The sequence below is a fragment of the Abrus precatorius genome, unplaced genomic scaffold, assembly GCF_003935025.1.
Source record: "Abrus precatorius isolate BTA unplaced genomic scaffold, Abrus_2018 Scaffold8, whole genome shotgun sequence".
NCBI classification, from domain to species: Eukaryota; Viridiplantae; Streptophyta; class Magnoliopsida; order Fabales; family Fabaceae; genus Abrus; species Abrus precatorius.
In genome coordinates, this window is record NW_020874428.1 from 22,381,358 (window position 1) to 22,393,336 (window position 11,979).

Genomic DNA, 11,979 nt, shown 5'->3' on the forward strand with positions numbered 1-11,979 from the left:
TATGTTCAACTTATTTATATTTGTAAATTTAAAACTTTCAGATTTAGGATTCACGTCTTTTAGTCCCAAACTTAAAACAAAACTTGTATAAATAAAATGATTAGTAAAAGAAATTTTTTAATCTGTGTATTATTACATGAAATAAGAGTTATATATAATAATTTATTTATTGAAAGTTATAGAAGTTAATGCAATTCAATATAAGGATATTATTAAATATAATAATTTTCTATTATATATAAATTTTTATTTTATACAATATTACACATATTAAAAAATTGTAAAAATTGTAAATTTTTAAGCCTATAATTTCCTTTTCTCGTTATGATACAACAAAAATCAACAAATCTTTATTCAGTCTATTATCAAAGAGAAATTGAGATTTTACATATGAATAGCTCAATTTTTCTAGCTGCATGTTAATTTGAGGCTTCACAAATTCAAGCTTATCTAACAAACATTAGTGAATATTTTTCTTTGTTGTATGAGTATATTTATAACGCTAATGCATATCATATAATCAAGCCACCAAGTGTGGAATTATTGACAAAATTCTCCTCGGAAGATCAATACAAAAGTACACGTACCAAACATCTCATAATCAATGCTAGAATATCAAGGTTTTAGAACTAAGGCGTTGGACATCAATGGTATGCCAAAGCAGCACTTGGAAGCACATCATACTTCTTAGAACATTACAATTATATAAATATCAGCCTTTGCCACACTAAACTATTTTTTAAAGAAATACATTTTGGTTTATAGATCTTCAATATAATTACAATGATAATATAGTCATAAAAAGTCTTGTCAGGGATGCCTTGCGTATATTTACGCTTAAAATAAAACAATTTTTAAAACGAGACCTTTTAAATTAATTAAATTATTTTTTAAAACTATTATAATTTTATTTAAATTTTCTCTTCAAAATTTTTCAGATATAAAATTATTCACTAATATATCCTAGTTATTTTTATTTACCATTTTTTCTTAGTTGACAATAAAATTGATTTATTTAACATTTATTGAGATATAGTTAATCTTAAATAAGTTTTAAATAATTTTGAGATAAAATATTTAAAATATATTTTGCTCTTTCTTTTATTTATTATTAGTCAATATTTTTTAAATATTTTTTTAAGGACTTATATAAAGCAATGGCTTTACTTGCTTTATGGATGAGCTGACTCTATGTAATACGGTTCTTTTTATGAAAGAAAGTAATATTCTAAGAAAGAAAATGCATTTCCTCGTGTCAACATTTGCATGGGAGAGCAGGTGAACATTTAAACAAGAATATAATATAAATAATCAAAACAAGTTTTCTTTTAAAAATATGATGAGTTTTAATGGTTGATTTAGAAGTTGAGCACTTTGGTAAGATAAAGTGCAATAAATTTAGTCAAACCATTGATAATACATTTCACAAGAGTGTGAGCTTTGAAGGCTCACTTCCAGTCAAGTCATTTAGTTAATATTTTTAGCAAACAAAAAGATTTAAAATATTAAAGAGATGTCTATTAATAGACTACGGATGAATTATATAGAGATACATTGAATGTTATATTTACCTAAAACTTCAATATTATTAAGCTGTACTTATTTATTATGTTTATCTTGTTTAAATTTTTTACTCTTATTTAACGTAAATTTTCTTCAATCAAACTTATTATTTTAAAAATATTTTGCTTTAAGGTTGATTTTATATTTTTTTAACAAGTATTTATAAGAAAAAAGTAAAATAAATTTTTATAAATTATAATTATCTGATGTAAATCACCTTTTGGAGAAGCTTGATTTTAATTAGTGAGAAAATGTTAATTTAATTTACTTTCTTACTTTGTTTTTGTAAAAAGAAAAAAATTTTGAAGTTTGTTTAAACTGCTTCAAGTCACATGCATATGTATTTTAGCTTAATTTTAAAGAAACGAATTTTTCAAAAATAAAAAATTTATGATAAACAATTATTGTAAAAAATATAGAAAAAAAAAAAGTATTCACCTGAGTATTTAGTTCTGCTCTAGGTTCCAAATTTCTAACATTTGTCTTAACTAGCCAAAAATAGAATATTAGGACGTAAAAGGCCAAACAGAGCGTATCTGCCATAACGTTAAAGACTCTCTCTCTCTCTCTCAATACCTGAATTTCTCGAGCAATCCAGTCACGACGGGGCAACTAAACAATACATGTCAATTCATTCTCAAACCAGGGATCATTGGCATGCGAGCACGTTCGAAAGTGTTGTATAGTTTCACCCTTAACTAAAAAAGTGAAAGATTCACCTAACACGAAAAAATTAAAAAAAGAGAGGTAAAAGATAATGTTAGCACCATGAAAAGGGTATCCACACAGAGACCGGAAGAAGAAACATATCCAACTCACATCTTTTATGACCAATAACCATTTGCCAAACATTTGCAACGTTGATTTTGATTTTTGAATAACACAAGTTGACAGACATCCACTCTCTTTGATGTCCTTCAAAGACTTTATGCGCTTCTAATTCCATGAAAGTGAAAATACAATTTTAAATCCCAAACAGTATAAAGAACTAAAGGGGTTAAAGATGAAATTGACATCACAAGGATTCCAATTCAAGGTTGGTAATACTATTTATTTCTAAATCCATTGGCTCAAGTACACATACTTACCTTACGTCAACGTGACAAAATAAAATGGTCAGTGAAAAATGATTTGGTTAGATTATTTTCTTTTAAAAATTGCCCATTTCTTACACGCATATAACAATGTTTGTTTAGAAAATAGTTAATCTTTATGACAACTTTAAATAATACTACTTTTTATTTTATTTATTAAAAATAACTATCAATTTTTTTCTTAAATATAAGAAATAAAGATTCCTTTTTAAATGTATTAATTATTAAGTTTTTTAAACTCTTATTTACTTTAATTCTGTAAGAAGTGTTAACTAAATACTCACCCTTTACTGGTAAAAGTAAATAATCTATTCATTTAAGATATGATACACGATTTTAATAAATTAATATATAAATATTTTTGAAATAAAATATAAATTTATTATGTTAACTACTTTTTATAAATATTAATGAATTAGGTTTTTTTTATAAATAGAACTAGAGATAAAAAAAATTTATATCATAAAAATTTGTATATAAATAGATAATTTATATATATTTTTTAAAATTATATATTTTCTCTACTTATTTTTCATACTTCTTATCGCTAAACTTTTTTTTTTCAAATGTCCCATCGTTCGTGATATTTTATTTTTGTGATAGTAGTTTAAATTAACTATGATTTTGAAGATCTGATTTTAATTTAACTTCAAAATAAATTTTAGATCCAAGAAAGTCAATTCGAATGCTACCTTCCTCGATACATATTATATACATGTATGAGTCTAAAATTATATTTTATGTAAAATTAATTGAAAATATGTACCACGAGATATTTTGCAATTTTATGTTGATATTTGAATAATTTTATACAATAGTATTTGACATTTACCTACCTTGAATTTTAATATGATATGAAAAATTAATTCCATGTCCACACTGACTAAACCGATAAAATGAAGCAAGTGTTAGTTCAAATGAAGAAGTTCGAATCCTACTTTACGCAAAATTTATCAGACAAAAAAATAATAATTTATCCTTTTATTTTGCATCTAATTATATTTTAAAACATCTTCCAATTATTTATTATACAAAAAAACAAAAAAATATAATAACACACAGAGAATTAATATTTGAAAACTACAAATTCTATATATATTTTATAAATAAAATTAGCTAAAACTTATAATTTTGTAGCTTGTTACTTATAAATGTGAAATTAACTTGAAGTTTGTATGTGTATAATGAACTAATTTAATTAGAAGTGTTTAAAAATATATATAATATCATATTAATATAATATTGAAATTAAATATTATTTATTTATCATCAATCAATTAATTAAATGAAATCAAATGATCAAAAAAGGGTGAGAATAGTCTTTGTGTGATGAGAGAGTAGAGGAAATGATTTTCTTAGGATTGCAACCACTATGTGAGAAAAATATTTAAAAGTTAAGACTAAAAATAAATAAAAATTATTGGTAACTAATTTTCAAAAAATTTAATTTAAATTTAAATTAAATATTTTATAAGTTGTATTTTTTATTAAATAACTCTATTTAACTCATAGAATAACAATAAATTGCAAATTTTTAAATAAGTTACAAACTTATATTACTAAACACTCTTTTATGTAACACGGTTAATTCACGAGTCTCTTTTCTTGGTATAAAAATTAATTTGACTCTCGTCTCTCGTATTTCATCCGAAAAATTCATATACCAAAAAGTTAACTTGGAATTGGAAGGTCCAGAATTTGTAATGTTCTTTTATACATATGAGAAACTCTTACATATCTTTTACCAACAGAAGCTTCTAATTCTTTTTTTAGTCTAGGGCTGGAGGAGGAGGGGTACAAAACAAAATAAGATGGAGAATGTTTTTGCTATCAAACTCCGTTACTTTTCTTACATGTTTAAGCTCTGAATCACTTAAATAATGATGAGTGATTCTTCATTTTTTTTTCCTTCTAAATTCTATTTCCTTGCAGAGACTGTTCTAAATTCCCTTTTATTTTCTTTTGGGTAAAAGAAGCCCACACCTAAACCAACATAGCCCACCGGAAAATCCCACTCTAGAGAAAAAATAAAAATAAAAAGCAAACAAATATTCTAACCTTGCACTCTTACAGGTAGCGTGAAAGACGGGCCACTCTTTTCCGCGATTGGACGAGATGCATCAGACGAAAGAAGTGTCCCCGATATATACATATTGGGGGTGCAATGCAAGCATATTCTGTCCTAAAATAACAACGCTGGCGTTTTGTTCTCGTGTCAATTTCTACAAGCACCACCACACCCTCTCTTCTATTCTGTATCCACCACCATCTCTTCACTTTCTCGCTCTATTCTCTCCACACATAAGCTCTGGAACCTTCCATTGCAATGGCCACTGCTACCGAGAAGCTCCCCGCTCTCCAATCCGCTGTTGCTCAATTGACCGAAATCAGGTCTCACATTCTCTCAATTCAAATCGTTCAGATTTTGTTTTCCTTCGTTATCTTCCTTCATTTCCATTCTCGCGTGAAACCGTGAATGGACTTTGCGATCTCGGATCGGAATCTGATTAGTGTTGTTCCTTGCAGTGAGAATGAGAAGAACGGATTCATCAACCTCGTCTCTCGCTATCTCAGGTGAATCACAGCGACCGAACCTCTCGAGCTTCACATTCGTGCTTATTGCTGATCTTTGCAATTCGTTTTGTTTTTTTTCCTTCTGATCAGCTATATTCTTTTGAATGTGTTGCAGTGGCGAAGCGCAGCATGTGGAATGGAGTAAGATCCAGACGCCTACCGATGAAGTGGTTGTGCCTTATGACAGTTTGGCGCCAACTCCTGATGGTAGCAAACCGTTGCGCTCTGTTTGATTTGGTCGATTTGATGTTGTAATAGAGTTAAGTGTGTTCATGTGAAACGAAATTGGTGCAGGTTCTTCAGAAGTAAAGAGCCTCTTGGACAAACTTGTGGTGTTGAAACTTAACGGAGGCCTGGGAACAACTATGGGTTGCACTGGTCCTAAGTATGCCTGTGCCTGATTGCATATATTAATTAATCTTTGTTTTAAATAGCAGGAATTTTCAATCGAGATTTAGGATTAAGATCATGTATGTGATTTTCATTTATTGTTAATCTTTTGTTTTTGTTACTCGATTCTGATCAGAAAGATATATATGGTCAATGCATCTAGGTGTGTTCCATGGCATTTTGTTCAAATCAAATCTATGTGCCTCCTTTTACTAAAGAAACAATAATGTCAACTATTTTTCAACATATTGAAAAGTAATTCGATGGCCTGTACTGGGATAAAAATTTCCGAAAGGATAATTATGTTAAACAACCATTTTTGGCAACCTGTATCTATATTTAAGTCTTGATTTGTATGTAACTGAAATGCAGATCGGTCATCGAAGTTCGTGATGGGTTGACATTTCTAGATTTAATTGTCATCCAAATTGAGGTTATTTTTGGGTCCTTCTTTTGCTTGGACTTTACATTTTCCCCCGTTCATGTAACTTTCCACTGATAACTTAAATTGTTGTAGAATCTCAATTCCAAATATGGAAGCAATGTTCCTTTGCTCTTGATGAACTCATTCAACACTCATGATGACACTCAGAAGGTACTTGTCCTTTAGCTTTTATTCCCTACGCTGAGTAGAATTATAATCTGAATTTGCATGTAAAACTAACAACATCACTGTTTGTAGATTATTGAAAAATACCAAAACTCAAATATTGAGATTCATACTTTTAACCAGGTTTGTAACTCTGATTTCTTGCTTTTATATCATATGGATTTTCTGTAGTTTGAAATTTTATTTTTTGTTTTGACATTTTATTGCACTATTCTAATTTATGCAGAGCCAGTATCCTCGATTGGTCGTTGAGGACTTTTTGCCATTGCCTTCCAAAGGGCACGCTGGCAAGGATGGGTGGTATGACTTCATCTGTGTATTTTATACAAGACTATATTATTGCACTGATTTCACAACCTTCACTAGATTTATGTCTTTCTTCTGTTGAATTCGCCCTGATAAAACATTACATGGATAAATTAGATATAAATCTAATCGATGAAAATACTCAAACGAACTTGTAAGGCTCCTAACATAGTTTAGAGTACTTGGTATATGAGCATTATAGTGTCATTCATGACATGCAAAATTCTTCATCTTTTTTTTCATATATTTTTACCAATCAGGTGTCCTATTTATGGATTTTTACTTGATATTTGCTCAGTACTATGATTGACACTGCTACTATATTTTCAAAGATGTGGCATAACACAGGATTGTTGAGTGTACATATTTTGAATTGCCGAAGTTCTGTGTCCCCCCACCCCCCGCTTGATTTTGTCTTCAAGTGTCAAACTATTGTAAAACTGTTCTTTCTGGAAAAAGAAATAGCTGACAGAAGAAACCTTTGGACAAATTCATATATCTTTGGTACCAAGAAGAAGAAAAAGACTAAATATCTTTAAATTAACATTATAGTATAAAAACTAAAATGGAATTCACAGAAATAACCCCAATTTGGGCTGATAAAAATTGACATTATTTTTAATTTTATGATCTGTACTCGAAATTATTTTTTTATATTTGAAATATTTCTAATCTAATGTATATCCTCTTTGTTTTTAAATAGTCATTATTATTTTGCAATGTTATTGAAACATATCTACCAATCATACAAACTTTAAATAAAAAATTATTATCATTGATTTATTTATAATTAAATAATTTAGTTTATAATATAAAATTGTTGTACATAATTTTATTTTTTAAATAAATATTATAAAATAAATGTTACTTGTTATTTATTGAAAACTATGTAGTCAAAGGTTTATGCCCATAAATCAAAGCTTTTCTTAAGTAACTAATAAATCTCCTTTATGAAGTTTTATCTTGTTGGCCAAATTTAAGGAGTCTAAGTTTTTGACTTCATCAATTAATATGAAGAGTTATAGTAAGATCCTCTTTATTCCCTTACCTTTTGGATAATTAACTCATTTTTGAAACTGAATTCCCTTCATTAGCAATTATGCTTATCCACCATTTGAGGTTCATCCAACTGAATTTATTGTTTCTGGTTTGCCTCCATTCTATCCAGCACTTAAACTCCATATATCCCATCTTGACAATAATTGGTCTGGATTTAACTTGTGGTAATATTGATACTTTGCAAAGACTGTTTTTGACATTCCTCAAACTTTTTGGGCCAGAATTTACATGCTTGCAATGAGCATGAGATTTGCTAGGTTAAATCCCAATTGCATAACGGGGGATACGATTTGCCACATAGTTTGATGTTTGCTATATGTCATTTAAAAGTATTATCATATTAATAATATGTCTTAGACCCAAGTAAATCATATTGGTTATGTTGGAAGTGGTACCAATGCCTTATGATTGTTTTAACCAGAGTGTTCAAGACTGTTGAAACTAATATTGAGCTTATCTGCTAATTAAGTTTTAAGTTTGACTTATGGGTAATTTATATCCATAGGTACCCTCCTGGCCATGGGGATGTCTTCCCATCATTGATGAACAGTGGCAAACTTGATGCACTATTGTCACAGGTTTATCCCAGAGCTTAACTTGTTTCTAGTTGGACTGTCTTTTATTTATTTATTTTTATCATTATTTTTTTCATAATCATTATTTATCAATTATCATCACTATATATTTTATTTTCCTTTTGTTCTTACAGGGTAAAGAGTATGTGTTTGTTGCCAATTCGGATAACTTGGGAGCTATAGTTGACTTGAGTATCCTTATTTAAGTTTTCATTTGTTCTCCCTCTCTCTCTCTCAATTATTTTTGGCTGTATTGCTTATTATTTATACATACAAAGTATGTCTTTAGTGCCATTAGTGATCTTGACTCATTGATTTAGAAATATTAAATCACTTGATCCAAAACGAGAATGAATACTGTATGGAGGTAAGGAAAGATGGTTGTAATCAAGTAACTTCCTTTTATTTTACACTTTGCACTATTTCAATTTTTTTCCCTGTGTTTATGATGCAGGTCACTCCCAAAACATTAGCTGATGTAAAGGGTGGCACTTTGATTTCTTATGAAGGAAGGGTTCAGGCATGTGATTTTGCTGATTTAATTCTTTTACAACCAAGATTTTATCTGATTATTTCAGAAAAGAAATAAAAGAATCCATCCCCTCAAAAGAAATAAGAAAATTAAAATCAATTGAAACATCAAGAACATCACTATTGAGTGACATTTATTGTTTATTCTTTAATGCAGCTCCTGGAAATTGCACAAGTCCCAGATGAACATGTAAGCTTAAATCTGTCTCTTATTCTTGGATCATCTCCCTATCCTCAGTCTAGGCAACAAATTTTTCAAAAATAATAGGTCATGTAAATATAATGCATGAACTATGAAAGAATAAGGGTAGTGATTAAGCATTATGCATTCACCGGGGTAGGATTGACTTGTTTGATTTAATTATTTTGTGGTTTAATCAAGGATGACTAAGCGTTGTGCCTTGTTGTCATTTCATTGAAGTCTCACAACATTTCATTTAAGGAAATTGTTTCAAGGCTAAAAATGATACATCAATTATTCTGAGCATTGATCATTTAGTTTTAGGCCAATATACATTGGCAGCTGTTACTTTGGTTACTCTTGTTTAGGAAAGTCCAGTAAATTGATAGATATAAAGAGTTCATATCTCTATGTAATTACACGACATCTTTTAGTTTACTAGCTGTTGGTAACTGTTGATGATATGAACCTATGAACTATAATTATGAACTGTTAACATTCTTTTTATAAAAAATTATCCAATGTTCACATTGATGATATAATGTTTATAAAGCTAAGTGACGAAACATGCTTTTGCCATTCTTTTGACACAATTTATGGGTAGCTAGAGAAGAGATTTGCTAATTATTCTGTTCAAATGTAATCCTTTCTTTTATGCAGGTCAATGAATTCAAGTCAATAGAAAAGTTCAAAATTTTCAACACAAATAATTTGTAAGTCTTGCTGGTTAAGCTCTTCTTGTTTTAGATTACATACTCATGTAGGTGTTGGCAATAATTTACAGATGGGTGAACTTAAAAGCAATTAAAAGGCTTGTTGAAGCTGATGCTCTTAAGATGGAGATTATTCCCAATCCAAAGGTTGAAATTGGTTTTTTTTTCAAATGATAGCCTATCTTTCCTTCTACAGGATGCTCAATTTTAGGTTATTTGTTTGACAATTGATATTCAGTTGGGACATTGCTGACAAAATTTGTGGATTTGTAGGAAGTTGATGGAGTAAAAGTTCTTCAGCTGGAAACTGCTGCTGGTGCAGCAATAAGGGTACTCAATGTTCATTTACTTATTGGTTATATTTGCTGTAATTTTTTTTCATTGCCATTAATTTCACAATTTTTTTTAACAGTTCTTTGACAAGGCTATTGGGATTAATGTTCCTCGATCACGATTCCTTCCTGTGAAGGCAACTTCAGATTTGCTTCTTGTCCAGGTTATAAATTTTTCTGATACAGGGAATGTCATCTTTCTTGGAAATTGTTTTGAATCTTTTATTTGACATAATTTGTTGTCTTGTTTTGCAGTCTGACCTCTACACTTTGGAAGATGGATTTGTCATTAGGAACAAAGCTAGGGCAAATCCTGAAAACCCTTCTATTGAATTGGGACCAGAATTTAAAAAGGTTTAGATTTATATTACATTATTATTTATTACTGTTAAGAAACTTGGGCCTAACTCACTCGTATTAAAAGTTAGATCATAAGAGAAGGACTACTGTAGCTCTTATAAGAAGTATTTTGTCTCTATTCTTACCTAATGGGGGACATCTTAACAATTACTTTGTGTTAGAGGGAAACTATAATACTAATTTTCTTGGTCTCCTTCACAGGTTAGCAACTTCTTGGGCCGCTTCAAGTCAATTCCTAGTATTGTTGATCTTGACAGTCTAAAAGTGGTTGGTGATGTATGGTTTGGAGCTGGTGTTACCCTCAAGGTATTGCATTTAATCCTTAATTTCTTTAATATTGTATCATTCCAAGTGTGAGACTTTGGTGACCATCTCAAATTTCAAAGTATTAGATTTTAAGAACCAGCACTGCTAGACAGTACCCAAAAAAATTATACAAAAAGAATAGGGAAAGACATTATTGGATGAAAATAATATATTTTAAAAAAGAAGGAATTAGATGGAAATCACAGCTGTTACTATTCATGTGCAGATTTGTGCGTATATTTTTGTACCACAAAGCAATTTCCTTTAAGAATCAAATACTTTTCAAAATATTATCGTAAATTTCTGCCCCCATACAATTTGGTTACTTTTTATAGATGAGAGAAACGCTTAGTGTTACCAATATGATTGATGCAAGAAACCTCGCGATTGAAGTTGGATTTTATTATTAGCGGAGCTCTTCTAATATATCGTTGCATGAAAATTAAAATCTTGAGACAGTAACCGAATACAGTTGAAATGTTATTTAAAATTTTTGTTTAACTCTATAAATTTTTATTGTTTTTGTTGAAGTAACTGTATAGTTAAAATTCTATCCACTATTGGGATAGTTTTAAAAAATCATTATTTTCTTTCTGATGTCAGTTTTCTGGTGCCTTAACAGGGGAAAGTCAGTATCGTAGCAAAGTCTGGTGAAAAGCTGGAAATTCCTGACGGTGCTGTAATTGAGAACAAGGTATTTAATTATATAGGGATTTTATTTGTCAGCGTGAGGTTGCGATTCTAATGTTTAGGCCTAAAGATTGAATTGTCGTATGCAGGAAATTAACGGCCCAGAGGACCTGTAAGGGAGCTAATGAGTTTAGAAGTATTGGACTGTATAGTATCTTTACAGTCTCGTGTTATTTCAATTATTACTTCTCCCATGTTTGAGAGGGTAAGAAAATAAGGTGTTTTTGGTTGAGAGGATGTCTCAGTATGGACTTTCTCGTTGTCTTGTGATTCTGTGCAGAACCAAAAAAAACTGACAAGGTCGGCCATGAGTTCTTCCCTTGCTATGCTAGCGTTCATGCCATTTTGTATAAAAACGTTTTTCCATTACCATGAGTGGCTTATGAAACTATGAGGTCTCAAACGAGAATTAAGAAGCAAATATAATCGAGGCTTAACGGCAAAATAATGTAAGTTTTGTCCACTATTGTTAAGGCTTGTTTGTTCAATGGCAGTTCACACACCTTCATTTAGTAGTATGATTTGAGTTCCACTATAAAAAGGCTTGTTTCAATTCAATTTCCATTTGTTTCAGAAAAATTGTCAGTGAATACCTTACTATTGGTTAATTAAATTCTTCATGTTAAAATCTAATTCAATAGTTAACAAAAATACGAAAAAGAAAAGGTATGACATTATAATATTTGAACAAAAAT

General features: G+C 29.7%; 1 protein-coding gene across 1 annotated transcript; it reads left to right on the forward strand.

Annotated features, from left to right (window-relative positions):
* The first annotated feature begins 4,816 nt into the window (after positions 1 to 4,816).
* LOC113845858 (UTP--glucose-1-phosphate uridylyltransferase) lies at positions 4,817 to 11,722 on the forward strand. Its single transcript, XM_027473510.1, has 21 exons — positions 4,817 to 5,048; positions 5,184 to 5,231; positions 5,347 to 5,438; positions 5,526 to 5,616; positions 5,994 to 6,054; positions 6,139 to 6,216; positions 6,304 to 6,354; positions 6,458 to 6,531; positions 8,102 to 8,174; positions 8,306 to 8,363; positions 8,492 to 8,538; positions 8,626 to 8,691; positions 8,860 to 8,892; positions 9,544 to 9,596; positions 9,668 to 9,743; positions 9,870 to 9,926; positions 10,009 to 10,092; positions 10,184 to 10,282; positions 10,490 to 10,594; positions 11,217 to 11,288; positions 11,374 to 11,722. Exons 1-21 carry the CDS (start codon positions 4,984 to 4,986, stop codon positions 11,398 to 11,400), a joined length of 1,410 nt encoding a protein of 469 aa, XP_027329311.1. The 5' UTR covers positions 4,817 to 4,983; the 3' UTR covers positions 11,401 to 11,722.
* Positions 11,723 to 11,979: the final 257 nt, after the last annotated feature.

Coding starts and splice junctions, on each gene's coding strand:
- LOC113845858 (XM_027473510.1), top strand. CDS start 4,984: ATGGCCACTGCTACCGAGAAGCTCCCCGCTCTCCAATCCGCTGTTGCT. Junction 6,355..6,457: donor AGATTCATACTTTTAACCAG/GTTTGTAACTCT, acceptor TAATTTATGCAG/AGCCAGTATCCTCGATTGGT. Junction 8,539..8,625: donor AGAATGAATACTGTATGGAG/GTAAGGAAAGAT, acceptor TTTATGATGCAG/GTCACTCCCAAAACATTAGC.